The sequence below is a fragment of the Colletes latitarsis genome, chromosome 11 (genome assembly GCF_051014445.1).
Source record: "Colletes latitarsis isolate SP2378_abdomen chromosome 11, iyColLati1, whole genome shotgun sequence".
NCBI lineage: Eukaryota > Metazoa > Arthropoda > Insecta > Hymenoptera > Colletidae > Colletes > Colletes latitarsis.
In genome coordinates, this window is record NC_135144.1 from 27,094,735 (window position 1) to 27,115,046 (window position 20,312).

The 20,312-nt window shown below is 38.6% G+C and overlaps 1 protein-coding gene across 6 annotated transcripts in view; it reads right to left on the reverse strand.

The window, feature by feature from the left end:
• The window catches only part of Carpa (Carbonic anhydrase-related protein A), a 415,480-nt gene that overhangs the window by 26,002 nt on the left and 369,166 nt on the right, over positions 1-20,312 (reverse strand). For all 6 annotated transcript variants that reach the window (XM_076778852.1, XM_076778851.1, XM_076778848.1 and 3 more), the window contains 2 exons: positions 12,165-12,260; positions 6,249-6,315 (listed from right to left, as the gene is read on the reverse strand). In XM_076778852.1, coding sequence (XP_076634967.1) covers positions 6,249-6,315; positions 12,165-12,260 — 163 coding nt within the window. The remainder of the gene's footprint in view (positions 1-6,248; positions 6,316-12,164; positions 12,261-20,312) is intronic.

The window sequence follows — 20,312 nt, forward strand, 5'->3', positions numbered from 1 at the left end:
ACTCCAAAGTCACCAAGGTTACTTTTGCAGGTCGTTGCAAGGTTCTTACGCATAAAAATTTAATAAGACCGTTAACAGCAGTCGTAATCGTAAATTGTTCGCGTGATTATTGGAAAGATTCATCGCGAATATGGGTTAACAACTATTTTAACCGGCCAATAAGAGTAAAATTTAATGAAAAACCCGGGTTTCGGGCTCGCGATTCGACGCGCTCGTTCCGTACACGGCGTGTTTCGAGCCGACTGCAACGTTTGAATTAAACTGATTCATAAATATTAACACTCTGTGTTTACATTGCGGCGTACGATACCCAAGGGACGTTTATATTTGATGCGAAATGCACGCGTATCGTGTGTATACGATATAATCTCTCGACAATGATGCAAAATGTATACGCAGGATAACTTATGCAAGCTATAATATTTTCTTACTTGACCGTGTAATTCGGCGATGCGATTGAAAAACTTTCCCCGCGTATGAATACGTAAATATCACTTTGACGTGGTCTATGAAAATCGACGCGATTACGTATTTACCGTGAAAAACGTCGAAATGTTTCCATTAATCGAAACGAGAAAATAAACATGGGAAATCTCTGCGGGTTTATGTATATTCGAAGCAATAGCGGTTGGCTCGGGAGCAATTGCATTTAATTCTACTTTTGCTTAATTTAGGAGTGTCAATTAAATTCTATGGATGCAGAGCGTTGAAAATGGTGGAATTTATTACGTAAAAACGGTGTTCGATATCTTACGATTAGATCGAATACGATTTTTCTAGACCGCGTCTGACCATTATCTGTTCTTTCTACTTGCTTCTGTTCTATGTCGAATTTTATTCCTAATCATCCACTCATCTTTGCATGTATTCTTACGAAACCCTCGTTCGAACCGATTTGATTCTTCGTTTCGTTCTCTGGCAGATGAAAAATAAATTATCAAAATAAATTGACTAATGACTTAAAACGGGCTTCTCGTGTAAGCACATGACTTTTATATAATTTTTTTCTAACAAACAATTTAATAACTTTGGCTTAGACCACTTGTTTTTCCAAAACAAGGCTCTGACGCATTTCACTAAACGTGCTCTAACTCCATTATTCTTTCGAATTCGACTTTAAAATTTTACGAATACATGTAGAAATTGTTATACTTTAAAAAAAAAATTAATTTTTTTGACCTGTTACGCGAGAATCAACCCTTAAATAATTATTATCTCGATCAGAAGTAGTAATCGTTTAGAATCCCTGAATTCTCCAGAATCAGGAACCCGAAGTCCACAGCAAGTTGTCGCGTTTCCCCAGGCGGAACGATCGCGATACAGTCTCTCTCGTGTTCTCGAAATTTCGCAATAAATACCTGGAAAGTTTTCGAGGAGCCCCATTGTGATCGTCGAGCCTGGCGCGTACACACATCGGCACCTCGGTTACGTACACGACAATGGAATACTTAGATCCCCCTGCCCGGTCCCATCCTCCCGCGACCGTTCTCCATTGTTTCATGATTTATGTGCCGTGGTCGGGGTGTCAACAGGGTATTGATTAAAATACACACGCACGTACACGGGGGCGGACGTGTGCGCGCGGATTTATGCACGAGAGCCGGACTACGCGACGACGTCGCTGCCCCTTGTAAATCGAGCACCGTTGGTGTGTTGATGGTGTCGCGCGCGGGATAAAAAGCTGCACAGGCCACGTTTCCAGAGCGAATCGTTTAACAGGAGACACCGGAAGACCCTCTGGGAGTATCGACGCATCTCGTTCCACCGCCTGAATTCCTTTCGCGTGTTTACCGACCCTGCCATTTTCCTTGTTTTCCCTAGAAATTCCATCGAACGCGTTTACGGCTCGCCAGCCCCTCCTCGTTACGATTTCTCTGCGTCTTCGAAACATAATTCAGATTCGAAGTTAATCGAAGATCAAAGGTTTTCGAGTCACTGGTCAACATTTTATTATTTTTTTTTTTTTGTATGTGTTAAATCGTTTAAAATTTGTATTTTAAAGTTATGTTTAATTTATATATTCAGTTCCCTTATGATTATTTTTCTTTCATCATTTAAATTTCTCCACATTTTATTGGGCAAATTGTTACGAGTTTTATTGGTTAGATACTGTTTCGATGAAATTGTAGTCGACGCTGGCGTTAATCGAGAATCATTGAAAGTCTTACAAGAAAATGCGATAATTCTGCGAGTAAATTGTAAATAGTTAAAGTTGATTCTCTGATGAGTTTGTAAGCGTGGGTCAGAGCATGCCAATTCATAATTTGAAGCAGAAAGTGTGATCGCTAATGGATTTAATATTCACGAACATTGTATTTTTTGCAGCATTTATGTGCACTTTAGAAATTTGTATCGCGATATTTCGTATTGTACCGCGCGCGCGTTACAGTTCCCAGCGCGTTCAAATGAGATTTCGTTTCGATTGATTTAATTTCCGTTACAACGAACCATTGAAGCAATTAAAAGACCGTAATTACCGATCGACTAATCTTGCAACGGTGTAATTGAATTTGCTGCGAAACGAGAATATTTCAATCCGGCCCGGTGAATCACGGTCTGTCGAGCGGCGATCACCGAGCAACGAAGGTTTCATACCTCGCGTATTTCATATTCCGAATATCGTTGCCACAATATTGCTGTTCAAGAACGGAAATTACAGGACCGAACAGTCCTGGATGACGAGATATGATTTATTTTTCCAAGGGCGCAACGTATATTGCCGGAAACTAGGTATCCCCTCGGACAAATGGCACATAAATATAGAAAGTATCTGTCCCTTTGCAGGAAATAATAACATCCACCCAGACATGTATTAAAGAGATCGTCCTACCGGGTTCATCTATCTTCAAAGATTCAACGTTCCACGTTTCCGCCATATTGAAGTTCACTTTATTTCAACGACGGGCATTTCACCGTTCTACGATTCGAATAAAACGTACGCGGTGTGTCTAAAAAGTAGAGACTGATTTCTCTCCCTGGAACGTGTAGCGCTGTTCTATCATCGGTGGAAGTTTCGTTACGAAAACGGAACAATATCGAGGCCATACTCCCCAAATTTGCGTCCACGTGACTTTTTCCTCTGTCCAAAGAAAAAACACCTCGAGATCCGTCATTTTGGAACCGTAATCGACGTTCAAATGATTGCAATCGACCAACTAAAAACAGTTTCGATAGCAGAGTTCCAGTATCGTTACTAGGGGTGGGAACAACGCTTCTTAACCCTTTGACGTACGGTTTAATGTAATTTTCCAAATATATACTATTTAATTTTGTTTAAATTTGTTCGTCAGGGAATGGCCACGGAAAAGAATAGATTTGTTTTACGAATTCTTTATGAATGTAAAAATGTGGGGTGACATTTCTTCGTACGAGGTTCCATTTTTAAATAAATCGTGGAGTACCTGTATCGAAATAAAATTACTTTCTGATCAAGAAGTTTTTTATAAATTCGCAAATTGTAGGAAATGTTAAAACACGGTCAAGTGTTCGTTTACTCTACAACTCGTTAACATCGATTTATTTGGAAATAAAGCTCCGTACCACCCTGTATAAGACTCGTAATTGCATGGCAAGGGGTTAAGAGAACTATTTCGAGATAATATAAATTAACACGAAATAATAGAGTCGATACTTGCACTGTATAATTCACAGATAGTTAGGGGGTGGTATTCAGTCGAAAAACACGGTGGACTCCTGTATGCATTAAAAAGTTAATCGCGGCTCGGTTCTTCTCGCCCTCGGGGTGTTCTTCGCGGCGAAATACCCGACAATATCGAGTCCCGTGACGAGATAAACTCGACCTTTCGAGAAACCTGGCACCGGATATTCGCTGCGGCGAAGTGACTCGTTACCTTAAGAGAGTCATTTTCCCTCCTCTCTTCTTCCGCGTCCTTTTTTCTCCCTCGACTTTTCACCCTCTCGAGTCAGCGACTCCGCGCACCCTATCTCTCTCCCTCTGTTCCCATCCCTACCTAGCCACCGTAGCCAGGAGCGTCGGCACACTCCCCTTCCTGGCACCATTTTATTTATTATCCGGGGTTATCCCAGCGACAGACTGCGGGCAACTTTCCGCCGCGGCTCGCTGAAGCGGCCCACACGGTATCTGGTGCGTGAACCGCGTATTCATCGCAACGCGCGCCCTTTCTACCTCTCTCACCCTCTCTCTTTCTCTCTGGTGCACCCCTCGTCCCTCGTTTTCCTCTGTTCCACGGCGGTGGCTCGGCTTTTTCCGCCCCCTAACTCTTCCGCGTAGTTCCGCGCGGCCTTTTGATGGTCCACTAATTGCGGTCGCGTCTTTCAACCGCGGACACGCGACGCTGAATCCTCCCCCCGACGTCCCCGCGATTTTTAGCCCCACCGAATTACGCGAATATTAGCGTCCAACGACCGTTCCATCGATTTCCAAACTGATTTTCAACGATTTGCCACCCCTTAGCGGTCTTTTTCACGCTTCTGTCTAAATTAGTCATCCAGATTCGTAAATTCGCGACTATGACCCTTTAGTAGCCCATGCAAGATATATTGGTTTATTTTCTTTAAATCATCATGTCGTTTAGATTAGACGAAATACAAAATTATATGGCAAAAAATTTCGTTGAAGATCCTAAAAGATAATCCAGATTCATAGAAAGAAAAAGGGCACAGGGTTGAAAAAAAATTGATTCGTTTTAGTGGTCCATATAAAATTGTGTTATTTATTTTTTACAATTATTGTGTAAAGTTTTATTTACCCCGAAATGGAGAAATAGAGACATCGAAGCGAAATTAAAAGTCTGTTTTTTCCAAGCTACAGTCGAGGATTGTAAAAGTTGGTTGCAATTTGCTTCGCTTTGGCTGTGGATCGAAGAGTTGTTAATCGCCCTGGAATTTCTCCTGTGAACTTTGGCGAGAGCACGCCAGACGCAGTGACTCAGAATCCGGTAATAGGAGCGGCGAGGCAACGGGCGGATAAATCGTAATCATTATAGAGCGGGGCGCGAACGAAACTATTAATATCCCATCTCGAGTGCAGACGTTAACGTAGGTATCGAGTTGAAAGCCTATAACGCAACGTGGATATTCTGAGGGAACGCTAATGCGTAAATGCGTATTGATAGTACGCATTGGAGGAAGAGGCCGAAAGATATTTGCGCTAAACGCGGAAATCACGATGGATCATGGGCGGTCGAGTCGCGCGGAATTTCCATTCCCAGTTCCGTGTTTACGACGAGCGGTTCGATGTTTATAAACGATTGCAAAATGCAATCTTTTAAACGATGAAACCCACTATTTTATAAGGGTGAGGAGACCCGACAGATTCCACTGAATTGCAAACTGTGTACTTTTTTATATTCAATAATATCGACGCGCTGCGGAAGCGAACGAAATATCGAACAAAAAAATTGGTATAGTATATTTAGCGAGTAATCGAACAGCTTGTACGTTTAATCATCTCACATTTTATGAAGTGGAAGTTTTATCGAAAAATTTTGTAGTTAAAAGGTTGTAGAAGGTCACGAAAATTTGACGATTTTATTATCACATGTTTACTACCTTCTTGTAATTTATTTATATAGGCTATATGCTCGAGATTCTGTTTCTTGTAAAGTAGTATGAAATGATTTTCGTTTTTAAAACTGTTCTTACACCACTCCAAAAAAAGAGAAAGAAAATTTTTAAATTTGTTATTTATTATTTCGATAAAATCCACTACTAGTTCATTTTGACGATCTTATTATTACTTGTTTGCTACCTTTTTATAATTTGTACTATTTACGTTGTAGATCCTATTTCTTATAAATTACTACGAAATAAATTTCGTCCCAAATCATCCCCCCAAAAATTGAAAGAAAATTACCTAGTAGCAATAAATCGTTGTTGATTTGTTATTTATTACTTCGATAAGACTACCTTTTTATAATTTCTATTGCTCACATTCGAGATCCTATTTCATGTAAAGAACTACGAATTTCGCCCCAAATCAACCCCCCCAAAATTGAAAGAAAATTACCTAGTAGCAATAAATCGTTGTTGGTTTGTTATTTATTACTTCGATAAAACTACCTTTTTATAATTTCTATTGCTCACATTCGAGATCCTATTTCTTGTAAAGAACTACGAATTTCGCCCCAAATCAACCCCCCCAAAATTGAAAGAAAATTACCTAGTAGCAATAAATCGTTGTTGGTTTGTTATTTATTACTTCGATTAAAATCTATCTGGTCCCCGAGCGGACGTATTATATCGTGGTAAGTCGAATCTCTACTCACCGCGATGAATAACTTTGTTGAACACGCTGGTTATGATCTGCAACTCTGGATGCAGCGTCTCCCCCAGCTGAAACAGATGGCAGATTTCTTTGAGCGTCGAAACACGGTATCGGCTGCAGGGAAACACACACACCCCCACTTCGTCGTTTCCCCTACTTTCGAGCATCCGCCTTCATTCTATGCCCTAATACGTTTTCCATCGATTTCCCATGAAAAGGGGTTGTTCGGCGTTGCTAAGTGCACCGCATAAAGAGGCGAAGGCGAAGAGTCGTTTCGAAACTTCCACACTGGGCGCCATTAAAGGTAACCGTAAAAGCCACCTAAACCGGCCGGGGAACTCTAAAGTAACGATAAATAATAAAAGCTCATCTGGCCGTCGCCATGGATCAAGAGTTTCGCCGTTTCCGTGATGGAACGAACACCCTCAACTGATCATACACGCCCCCTCGTAACGATGCACACCTCTATTCTACCCCTTCCGTCCTGTTTCCTAAAACTTTGATCCCTTCGAGACTAGACGAGCATTATCGTCGACTGTGATACTCGAATATTTCGTGGCATTTTACGAAGCACCAATCACTAAGGAGCGATATCAACCCCTTGGACACACGATTCGATTACAAATTATTTTTCAAACGTGTATCGTTTAATTTTTAAAAAATGTGTTCATTTTAATATGAAAGACTCGATGATGAGTGAGCAGCCAAACGATCGTGATACTTGACTCGTTTTATCGAAAAGAGTTTTGGTAGTTTGATAAAGTTTGACAGAGTTTTCTCGATGGAGTCGTTGGCCCTGATGATTTTATCTTTTCTTGGGCACAAATTGGATTTGATGCTTTAAAAGATGTTTGAACAAGAATTTTGGTAGTTTGATCAAGTTTTACAGAGTTCCCCCTCTAAATTCGTTGGCCCTTTTTTGTCAATTTTATCTCTCCATCGTCACAAATAGCGTCAAATTTGATTTGTTTTTCCCCCGGAACGAAATAATATTTCACTCTTTCATCGATTTTATCTTTTCTTCGACGCAAATAGCGTCAAATTGGATTTGACGTTTTAAAGGATGATCGAACAAGAATTTCCTTTGCTAGATTGCTCCAAGTTTGATTCGATCTTCCCCGTCGACGTTCTACGCGGTAGATAATAACGTGTTCTATGGAAATTACTGTATCGCCGTGGCGCCGAACAGTGCAAGTTCGGTGTTGTACAATTTGTCTCCTTCGTCCGCAAATGTTCCGTTTTGCTCGCGCTACCAAAGGAGTATCTTTGGCCGTGACTGGTGTGATACAGTTCACCGAATAATTACTCGGCTTTACATTTGCGCCACGGTGATCTCGATGACAGAGATTAATGCGCGGAACGTAGAACCTAAGGTATCTATGTAACATCAATTACTTATGTCCCTATAATTATTGAGAATCTGCATGCAACCTTCCGCGCATTCCAACACGAACGTATCGTCATGCACTTGATAATTGTCTGTAATTTCTCGCGATCAAAAAATATTCCACTCCAGTCAATCACTATTTGCCATTGAATACAATTTATAAAATTACGAATTTTATCATCTTAACCCCTTAACGTACGATTTAATGTAATTTTTCATACGTATACTATCTAATTTTGTTTAAATTCGTACAAGAAATTAATTATATTTATTGTAATTATAATTACTTTAAAAAGTATTGATTTTAATGCCGAGTGAGTAGCCTCATGGTAGTAAAACTTGACATTAAGTTTTGTGTACTCGATAGTATCAATTTTTTACGTTTCTAATCAAATTTGGAAGAGCTCAGTTTCTGCGTATGGTGGTCGAAAAAAAAATTGGCGAGTTAATCATGGACGAAAAGGAACGATATAATCAGGTCTTCGTTTATTCGCAATCCTCCAAACGGCGATTCGACGAAACGAGTCGACGAAACAACAGACGCATCTGCCAGCGACGAACGAATTAATTAACAGGAACCCGTGGCCGGAATAAATTAACAGACGAAGTTACCTGACCGCGGTGTATTATCGAGCCAATGGGGTCGGTGCGTAGCAATAAACCAACGCGAACAAAGAATTTCGAACGATCCCAAAACGGCTGCTAACGGAGCCCTGTTCGCCGAGTCTTTAACAGGTGCTCGATCTCCCGACGAAGGGCTGGTAAGGGATCCGTGAAACTGTGTCGTTGTGTGCGTTGACCTCTGTAATTTAAATGGATTATACTCTGGGGATGTCTGAGGGATGAGATCCAAATGAGTCGCTAGCGGGAACTCGGCCTGTCGGTGGCTCCAACAATTTCACAACCTAAACGAGCCCTGGTTATTTTCACTCGTCTCATTGTTGCAAGTAGAATCTCGTAATGCTCTTTTCCATCGAGTAGACTTTTGCAGTTTATGGTTCTCGATTGATAGAAGACAAACAAAGAAATTATTGGTACCAGACTTTGGTCTGAAAAATCACTTTCTATCTTTGGAACGAAATTTGAAACTCATTCGATAATATTTTCTATTTTATACAGGGTGTTCGGCCACCCCTGGGAAAAATTTTAATGGGGGATTCTAGAGGCCAAAATAAGACGAAAATCAAGAATACCAATTTGTTGATGAAGGCTTCGTTAAACAGTTATTAACGTTTAAAGTTCCGACCGTACTGAATTTTTTTCTCGAAAATGAGCAAGATTTTGGGGGTATGTCTATTCACCAAAAATGATTGTAATTGACCCCCGCATCCGAAAATAATTTTTTGAGAACGATTTGAAATTTTTTTTTTTCGTCGAAAAATTTAGGCACCTACACGATTTTTTTTCTCAAAAGTGAGTAGGATTTTGGGGGTATGTCTATTCACCAAAAATGATTGTAATTGACCCCCGCAACCGAAAATAATTTTTTCAGAATTAATTAAAAATTTTTTTTTTCGTCGAAAAATTTAGGCACCTACCCCCTGTCGATTTTTCTTAAAAATTCGATTTTCATTTTTACTAATTTTGTTTGGCGCTATACGTAGGTACCCATGAGCTCTACTTCAGAAAAAAGTTTCATTGTAATATACTCACTATTGTAGAAGTTATGGCTGTTTGAAAATTGGACCATTTTTATGGCGTTTTTCCCATTTTGTGGGGTCAAGGATCAACTTTTCGAATATTTTTGCGATTTCTACATATTCTTCACCAAAATACGCGTAGTTTGCTTTTTTAAACATTAAAATCGTCCAATCCGTTCAGAAGTTATGATGTTTTAAAGATACGCATGAAATTTCAGTGAAACATATCAACGCTATGGTCAGCCATGAAATTTTCGGTAATGAATTTTTTTCTCGAAACTGAGTAGGATTCCGGGGGTATGACTATTAACCAAAAATGCTTGCAATTGACTCCTGCAACTAAGAATAATTTTTCCAAGACGATTCGAAAGTCTTTTTTTTTACCCAAAACTTTCTGCACTTTCTCGAATTTTTTTCTCGAAAGTGGATAGGATTTCGGAAGTATGTGTATTCACCAAAAATGATTGTAATTGACCCCCGCAACCGAAAATAATTTTTTGAGAACGATTTGAAATTTTTTTTTTTCGTCGAAAAATTTAGGCACCTACACGATTTTTTTTCTCAAAAGTGAGTAGGATTTTGGGGGTATGTCTATTCACCAAAAATGATTGTAATTGACCCCCGCATCCGAAAATAATTTTTTCAGAATTAATTAAAAATTTTTGTTTTCGTCGAAAAATTTAGGCACCTACCCCCTGTCGATTTTTCTTAAAAATTCGATTTTCATTTTTACTAATTTTGTTTGGCGCTATACGTAGGTACCCATGAGCTCTACTTCAGAAAAAAGTTTCATTGAAATATATTCACAATTGTAGGAGTTATGGCTGTTTGAAAATTGGACCATTTTTATGGCGTTTTTCCCATTTTGTGGGGTCAAGGATCAACTTTTCGAATATTTTTGCGATTTCTACATATTCTTCACCAAAATACGCGTAGCTTGCTTTTTTAAACATTAAAATCGTCCAATCCGTTCAGAAGTTGTGATGTTTTAAAGATACGCATGAAATTTCAGTGAAACATATCAACGCTATGGTCAGACATGAAATTTTCGGTAATGAATTTTTTTCTCGAAACTGAGTAGGATTCCGGGGGTATGTCTATTGACCAAAAATGCTTGCAATTGACCCCTGCAACTAAGAATAATTTTTCCAAGACGATTCGAAAGTCTTTTTTTTTACCCAAAACTTTCTGTACTTTCTCGAATTTTTTTCTCGAAAGTGGATAGGATTTCGGAAGTATGTGTATTCACCAAAAATGATTGTAATTGACCCCCGCAACCGAAAATAATTTTTCCAGAACGATTTGAAATTTTTGAATTTAATTGTTAATAACTTTTTAACGAAGCCTCCAGCAACATATTGGTATTCTTGATTTTCGTCTTATTTTGGCCTCTAGAATCCTCTATTAAAATTTTTTCCAGAGGTGACCGGACACCCTGTATAGAGTCTGAAGAGAAGATGACTTTGAGCAGTTTAAATCTTTTCGAACGTTCAACGAATGAAAGTTTGCAAAGAAGTTATCATTGAGGTAAAGTGCAATGCAATGTTTCGTTAACCCTTCGTTGTACAATGACTTATGAGATTCCACTTGTCAGTGAGTCTTGTATATTAAAATTAACACATATTTTGCGAGGTATTCGTAAAACAAATCTCTATAGTCATTCTTTGTATGATCGACTTTAAATCAAATGAAATAGTACACGTTTGAACATTTATTTGCAATTAAATCGTATGTCAAGGGGTTAATATATCAACCTATACAAGGTACCCATTTCGAAATTTCACCTACATATTCTAGATCATCATTCTCCGTTCGATTCTAATGAATAATAATAATTTAATATCTAAAATAATTCATGTTTTGATCGACCAATGCATATGTTTTTGAATCCCACGGAAGAAAACTGAAAAGTTCCGGTAGTAATCCACGTCCAGTCGTGATCGCCAGCTTCCGTTTCCTCGTTTTCTTTCTTTCTAGGCGCTAGTTTTTTTTCACGGTGTCCCGTTTCGGTGGTTCCCTTGCTAAAGACCGCGCAGGGAACGTGCCTTCGGAACTTTGAAATTTATTCCGAAAGTAAACACCGTGCAGCAAAACCTACTGCATGTTTTATGAGGGCCGGAATCCCTGTCGCGTGACGAGGACGCTTTTTCCGCGATACCTCGCGCGGTTTCTTCCTACGCTTCGTTTGTCTCGCGTCGTTAATTTCGCGGTTCGCGACGCGCGATTCTGCTTAATGACGCCAAAACGATCGCCAAACCGTGTCGTTCGTCGATTCCACTTCTGCACAATTTCGTTTTATACCTCTTGGACATTCAAATATTCCAAGATTCTTAATCCTTCGTCAAATTTCGAAAGCATAACATTCATATGTTACGAAAGTTACGATTGGAAAATATTAAAACCAAGACGCAGAATTAATTTATTTTCTAAAAGACGGAAAATCGAATTCTAAAGTTTTATTCGTATCGATGATCAATTTCGTTTGTAATTTTTATTTTCATATCGCGTTCGAAAAATTGCTATTGCAGTGCAAATGCCTGTAGGTAGTAAGACATTCGATAAATATTATCAAAAGTTGAAAATATTGAGACTGAGCGTGTCCAACCAACAATTTTATTTTCTCTAACGTAAATCTAAAATCTTTTCCCTGATACATTTAGAATATTAAAGTAATTTCTCAATTATTATTTTGCCCTCCTGTGCACGAAAGTAACAAGAAGTCTTCTGCAAAATTCCCTCGAAATTGACGCTCGATAATTCGAGAGATTTGGCTCGCTAATCAAGTAAACATTGTTTTCGTTCAAAACTCGATCCCCTCGCGAAATTTTAATTTTTTATCGACACGATTGGAACGAGTCAAAGGTTTTAAAATAATTTTTTTTTTGCTCACCTGGACCATTATCGAGATGGCCACCAGTCCTTGGCTCTTGTGCTGCGCCTCGCTCATGTTGTGATACAGCTCCGCGTTGAAGCCGTACACTTGTATCTGCAACAGAGTATCAGAGGGCGGAGGGAATTATTTCTTGGCGTAATCTGGTCGCGGCCGCGCTCGTATTTTCCGCGTCGTAATTACGTCGACAAATTTCGTCTTCGCACGAACAAATTCCGGCGTCCAGGCCCCGCTTTGTGCCCGACAATATACGATACCCTTGTCAGGGGGCGAGAGGGGGTTCGTCTTCCCGAAATTGTGCTCCCCCGTCGGTTCGTTTCGTGCGTGTTGCCGCTTTCGAATGAATTAATCGTCGACAGATTTCAAAAGGCCTCGCCCGCCCCCGCCTCGAGGGCTCAGTGGTCGAGATCGTCTCGTAGATCACGAGAATTAATCGTTGCACGAGCAACTTCTTTGGTCTTTAAATTGTTTATCTCGATGCAGTCGAATGTCTCTGAAATTTTATTCTTGTTTGGAATTTTTATTCTTATAAAATTTGCTATTGCAAAATCTCTCTAGTCCGGTAAGATATTTCGTAAATAATATCAAGTACCCCCTCTTTTAATAGACAAAAGTTACGAACTGTTGAGACCAAGACAGAGAATTTAATTTTTGTGCCCAACCAACAATTTTATTTTTTCCAACGTAAATATAAAATTAGGAGGATTTCAATCGATTGAAATTAAGGAATTGCCGTGGAGTTCTTGACGAGTCCATCAGTACGAACCGAACAGAAATGTCATTATTTATTTTTGTAACTTTTCGTACGACGAACCATGGAAGTAATTAATGCATCGACGGAACAATGCTCCTGAAACAGTTGACGAATCGTGTTTCTAATATATGTAGAATGTCCTCTACTCCCTTAATTTTTGAAATAATTGCACAAAGCTAGTCGAATTTCATGTGACTATTATTCAGCTTGTGTCACTGGCGTAACGATTTAAGGAATGTCGGAGATACCGGAATTGATTGTTCGATTTGAGACATTACTAGAACTATTTGACCATAGCCACACAGTTGTTTATGTAAATTTACCCCGATGTTTACACAGATTAAGTTTGAATGTACGTTTCACGATGCATTGGTTCGGTATTAGAAATTTCATAAAGCACGTATTTTATATTATTGCAAGGATCGAGGATCGTCCAGTGCGTTTTAACGATCTTTTTTCTTCGATAATGACTAAAATTCCTGAAGAGATTCTGCCCGTTGTTACTTATTCTACAACGTGCTCTGATCCTTTATTAAGAACTTTATTTCGATAAAACAGAGACGTTTCCTTTTGCGTCATGTTTGTCCAATAAATATCGGATCAATAGGGATTCTTCTATGCATTCCTGATGCCGTGGCTTTATCTCGTAAAACGAACAACCTATCGTTCGTCGTATTTTTTGTCCGATAAATTTGCGCAAACAAGATTAAGAAATCTCTCGATAACAGCGTAAAGAATATACAAGCCGGGTACACTGGTACACGATAAATTTTAAAGCGAAGAAAAAAGTCTTTGAACGCGATAGATTCCGTCAAAACGATCGATAATTACTCGCGAAGAAAATTTGCAATTTCAGTCTTGGGAACTATTTGTTTCGCCGACAATAATTGCGTTTAATGTTCGATAAATTCAACTGTATTTATCGCGACTAATTAAGTTCGACAGAATGGAATTAAGTTGTTCGACTCGGCTAAATAATAGCGATAATGGTTAAATCGAACTTTTACACGCAACATTTCTCGATCAAATTTTATTGACAAAATATTGTTCCTTCAGAACCGTGCAAACAGAGAAGAAAATTGTGCTGTTTGCTTCGATCTTCTGGCAATTCGTAATATCGTTTTTTGCCAAAACGCAGCTCAAAGGCGTTTTCAATCTCCACTGTTTCGAGTACGCGTTCCTTTTGTTTCGATAGAAAAATCGAAAGCGGAAATTCGACTGCGTAAATTACAATTCGCCAAAGAAATATGAACGATTGAAGTTAAGTCTTACAATTAGAGTCACTGATAAACTAAATTCAAGTAACTGGGGCAGAATCGAAATGAAACAATCGACTGCTAGTCGCTTCCAGTATCTTTCAAATTCTTCAACGTCCCCTCGATCTCTTTCAGAATTATCTACTGGCATTCGTCGTCAGAAATTCCAACCAGTCTCTCTATAACTCGACATCTTCAAAGAGAAACCATCCCTCCGTGCTTCTTACGTCTCTCGAATACGATCGCAAACACTCGATCAGAAAATTTTAAATAAGTCATCAGCTTGGAAACAAGCAACACAGATACAAAACGAAAGTCTCAAATACGCTTTGATTGTCACGTTTGTTTAGAAACGTCTTGATATATCTATTTGTAACTTCGTCGATTACTCTGACACGATTAAAAATTTACAGAAATTAGAGCTCAGTCGTTCCAAGCGTTTCGTTTCTGAATTTCTCAAAGTACTACAATTGTCTTTAAATAAACAAATTTATTTTGGCGAAATTGATCCTACGATCGATTCCAACGAGCAATTATTTCGACCTGGCGTTCCACGCGGAGTAGTTTACGAGGGTTAAAAATCAAAGAGCAACTTCTCGCCACTGTTCTGCCCCTTTGGTTCGACGGTGGTCTCTTTCCGACAGCGTTTCGAGCTCGTTGAAACGTCTACGACGCGACGAGTCGTGGCTCAAAGACGTCGCCAGCGTCGTCGCGACGCCCACGATACGCAACCAGAGCAAGAAAGACGCTCGACAGCTGGGGGGAAAGATGGAGAGAGACGCCAGATTGGCCAGGATGAGCCCGTAAATCCAGTGCGCCTGATCAAAGTACGACCAACGCTACTTGCAAGATTCCCCACATCCCACACCGGATTCCCTCACCCTTTGGCCCTCTTGCTTTCATCCCCCGTGGAATTATCCTTTCGTTTTTCTCCACGGGACGAACCCAGAATCAAGGACCACGTTTCCACCCATTTTATTTTATCCCTGAACCAGCATTTGTTGCTGCAAAAATTCATTAGCTGAACTTTGAAATCAAACCGTGCAAAACTGAATCGATTTGGGATGAAATTTTTTATCTCTGAGAAAATCTATTTTGAATATTTGTCGTGTAAAAGTATACCTTTAATTGCAGCTCAATTTGTCGAGTGACACTTTAGATAATTGTGTGATCGTTACATGTGAAAAATTTGAGCGGTGATTTTGATCGAGGGGTCCAAAATAAGACGAAAATCAAGAATAGTAATTCTTTAATTGAGACTTCGTTTATATATTAATAATTTTTTTAAATTTAAAGGGTGATTCTAGAGGCCAAAATAGGGCACCAATAATTTAAAAAAATTTAATTTCGATAAAAAGGGTGGAAAATAAAAATTTATCAACGTTCGTGGTTCATTAAGTTGTCCATCGCTATTTTTCGCCCCGGAAAATATTTAAAAATTAATTTTTTGCTATCAACCGGTCCCCGAGCAATAAACTATGGATGCAAATTGAATTTTTATAATTCTCAATCATCGTCGAGCGGCGTCGAAAGTGGAGCTCGGGAAGGTTGCGCCGATTTAATTAAATTTTAGGTAGCCGTGTAATCGAATCCTAGTACAACTGCGATCACGAAAGTCGTTCTATGTTTAATGCCCTGCAGGGAAATAGTAAATGCAATTTAGAACGTCCTGCGGCGCGGCTAATTTATTGATATCGAGCACCGCGTAATTTTGCACCGGTGCTAATAATGTACAATAAAATTTTAACGAAGCCGCGGGGCGCGGGCGAGGAAAAAAAATTTTGCACCGTTACACCGAGAAAAAGGAACAAAAATGTTTATCCGCTGAATTGAAGTAATTATCTCCGAAAAATCTGGAGGATCCAATTACAGGGCGTTGGGCGCGAATGAAATCATTATTCAGGGTTTAAAATTCAGTGAAAATAAACGAAACTCTGAAATATCCGCCTAATATTTTGCTAACGTTTTACTGTTCCGTATCGTCGTCACCTTATGATGCAAATTTTTTCAAATTTATTCAAAGTTTTTAATTAAAAAGAACTCCGCGAGTCTCTAAAAAAATTCTGCTTCACGGAACCAGAACGAAATATTTTGATCGTCGACGAAAATATGAAACATCGTATTTAGAGATGGATAAAATTCTTGCAATTAATTGCGCGCAGACTGAATAATTTATAATTTATGAAAAGAACAGGGGAGATCGCTCGTCTGCGGAAGCTAGTTAATGATTTCTCAGCGATGGTAAAAACCGTGGATACTTTTATGCCAAGAACGGACTTAAAGAACGTCTGAAGCGATCTAATGCATTCCACGTGGTGCGCTTGCGGATTTTCAACAACGTTTCACGATGGTGATTACGCTCCAGAGGGCGAAGCACTGACTAAAGCAGAAGTGGGTGACTGTGGAATATTCGTTGGTGAGAATGAGAAGCAGATTCGATAACGAAGAAGAATTACGATATTTTTCGCCATTATTCCTACAACCCTTATGAATTTTCTATCATAAACAGAAGGATATTATTATACTATCATTTACAATATAAAACTCGACAAAACTACGAATATAAGAGTTTGGAACGTTCAACTACCTCTGATAAATCCTTTTTGCACGCAGCAGAAAGATACGACGCAGCGCGTTTTTCCCTCAAAAGCGATCGACGGAAGTGTTTAAAGCGAGTCTAATACGTTCCAGGGCGCACGGGGGGCTGGGGCTGCGGATTTCCAGGGGTGTTTCAGCCTGGTGATTATGCTCTAAGTGGCGGCAAAGTAGCGGCTAAAGCACAAGGGGTCGTGGAATAGGCCGCGGTCGTGGCTAAGAGGCGGAATGCGGATGGCGCGAGAAGATCGGATGGTTCACCGAAGATACTCGGACGAGAGGGGAACCGTGTCTGCAGTTCCCGGTACCCGGCTCGAATCCTGAATTTCCGGGACGCTGCGAATATCAGACAACCCCCGTTTGACCCTGACGGAATCTTGTTCGAGGACGATAACGAATATCGAATCTTCCCGGTCAGCGAACTGACCGTGGCAAATTCGATCGATCTGTACGCCGGGAAAAACATTTTTATGGGGTTAAGGAACAACTTTTCCAATATTCTTAGAATTTCTACATATTCTTCACTAAAATACACGTTGTTTGCCGCTGGAAACATTAAAATCGTCCAATCCGTTCAGGAGTTATGATTTTTTAAACATACGCATGAAATTTCAGGGGAATGAATCGACGCCTGGTCAGACATGTATTTTCAGCAAGGAATTTTTTTCTCGAAAGTGAGCAGGATTTCGGGGGTATGTCTATTCACCAAAAATGATTGTAATTAACACCTCTAGCTAAAAATAATTTTCTCAGAACGATTTGAAATTTTTTAATTTCGTCGAAAAATTTCTCCACTTTTCTTTCTCGAAAGAGCTCGATTGACCCTTCCATTCGTATATATACTCTTTTCTCAGACGTCTAAGACAGAGCCTGCTAGAATACCTTACTAACGAGAGTCCCATTAGCAGGCCCAAGACGAAAATCCCTCGCTTACCAATTTCTCTGTCTAACAAGCGCGTTACGGGGTGGAATATTGAAAATACATAATAATAGAAATGGTGTTGAACTCGCCCAGGTTCCAAAGCGTTAATAAAGGTAACCAAGTTAAGTAAGGTTGCTCCCTGGATAGCTTTCGGGGATTATTATCATCTTTCGTTGTAAATTCGAGCGTTGGTCGCGTTCAGATGGATAATTCGTGCGTGGTGAAGGGGGTACGCGAGTCTCGCGGCGTTCCTTGCGGCCTATGGGCATGCCATCAGGATTTCTGGCACAATGCTGTATTCCAGCGTGATAGATGTACAGCCGTAATCCCGCGCACCCTCTCGTGCTACCAGCTATATTAACGCGCGAGTGCTGTGTGCACTCGTGTACCTATGCGTCTACCAGCGACGCGACAATGCGCGTTAGTCTTGAGGGTGCGCCGCGTGCATTAATATGTAGATGCGCCCGTACGCGCACCCGTTGAGATTTCGACATTCATATGTAGATGCACGGTAGGCCGATTGTATTTGAGAAAAACTAAACCCGGGGTTGTTGCTGCTAAGGTATCCGCGATATCGCGTCTGTTAATCTCTCCTTTATTACAGAATTAATTTATTTTAGTGTCCACTATCTCCACGATCGATATTTGTTTAACACGTTCGTTGCTAAATGACACGAGTGTTATAACATTAAAATTTACAACATTATCATGCATTTTTTAAAATTATTATCCACTTTAATGTAATGACTTCTTAGTCTCTTAGTGAAAAGTCATACCACCCATATGTGGGATCAGTCGATGTATCACAATTTACGTATACAAAATTGATAATATTTTCTTCAAATTTATAAGCCACATTATCATGAATTTTTTAAAATTATTATTCACTTTAATGTAATGACTTCTTAGTCTCTTAGTGGAAAGTCATACCACCCATATATGGGACTAGTCACAATTTACATAGACAAAATTGAAAATATTTTCTTCAAATTTATAAGCCACATTATCATGGATTTTTTTAAATTATTATCCACTTTAATTTAATGATTTCTCAGTTTCTTAGTGGAAAGTCATATCACCGATATATGGGATCAGTCGATGTGTCACAATTTACGTATATAAAATTGATAATATTTTCTTCAAATTTATAAGCCACATTATCATGTATTTTTTAAAATTATTATCTACTTTAATGTAATGACTTCTCAGTTTCTTAGTGGAAAGTCATATCACCGATATATGGGATCAGTCGATGTGTCACAATTTACGTATACAAAATTGATAATATTTTCTTCAAATTTATAAGCCACATTATCATGGATTTTTTAAAATTATTATCCACTTTAATGCAATGACTTCTTAGTCTCTTAGTGGAAAGTCATACCACCCATATATGGGACTAGTCACAATTTACATAGACAAAATTGAAAATATTTTCTTCAAATTTATGACACATTATCATGGATTTTTTAAAATTATTATCTACTTTAATGTAATGACTTCTCAGTTTCTTAGTGGAAAGTCATACCACCCATATATGGGATCAGTCGATGTGTCACAATTTACGTATACAAAATTGATAATATTTTCTTCAAATTTATAAGCCACATTATCATGGATTTTTTTAAATTATTATCCACTTTAATGTAATTACTTCTTAGTCTCTTAGTGGAAAGTCATACCACCCATATATGGGATCAGTCGATGTGTCACAATTTACGTATACAAAATTGATAATATTTTCTTCAAATTTATAAGCCACATTATCATGTATTTTTTTAAATTATTATCTACTTTAATGTAATGACTTCTTAGTCTCTTAGTGGAAAGTCATACCACCCATATATGGGATCAGTCGATGTGTCACAATTTACGTATATAAAATTGATAATATTTTCTTCAAATTTATAAGCCACATTATCATGGATTTTTTAAAATTATTATCCACTTTAATGTAATTACTTCTTAGTCTCTTAGTGGAAAGTCATATCACCCATATATGGGATCAGTCGATGTGTCACAATTTACGTATACAAAATTGATAATATTTTCTTCAAATTTATAAGCCACATTATCATGGATTTTTTAAAATTATTATCTACTTTAATGTAATTACTTCTTAGTCTCTTAGTGGAAAGTCATATCACCGATATATGGGATCAGTCGATGTGTCACAATTTACGTATACAAAATTGATAATATTTTCTTCAAATTTATAAGCCACATTATCATGCATTTTTTAAAATTATTATCCACTTTAATGTAATGACTTCTCAGTTTCTTAATGGAAAGTCATATCACCCATATATGGGATCAGTCGATGTGTCACAATTTACGTATATAAAATTGATAATATTTTCTTCAAATTTATAAGCCACATTATCATGGATTTTTTAAAATTATTTTCCACTTTAATGTAATTACTTCTTAGTCTCTTAGTGGAAAGTCATACCACCCATATATGGGATCAGTCGATGTGTCATAATTTACGTATACAAAATTGATAATATTTTCTTCAAATTTATAAGCCATATTATCATGGATTTTTTAAAATTATTATCTACTTTAATGTAATTACTTCTTAGTCTCTTAGTGGAAAGTCATACCACCCATATGTGGGA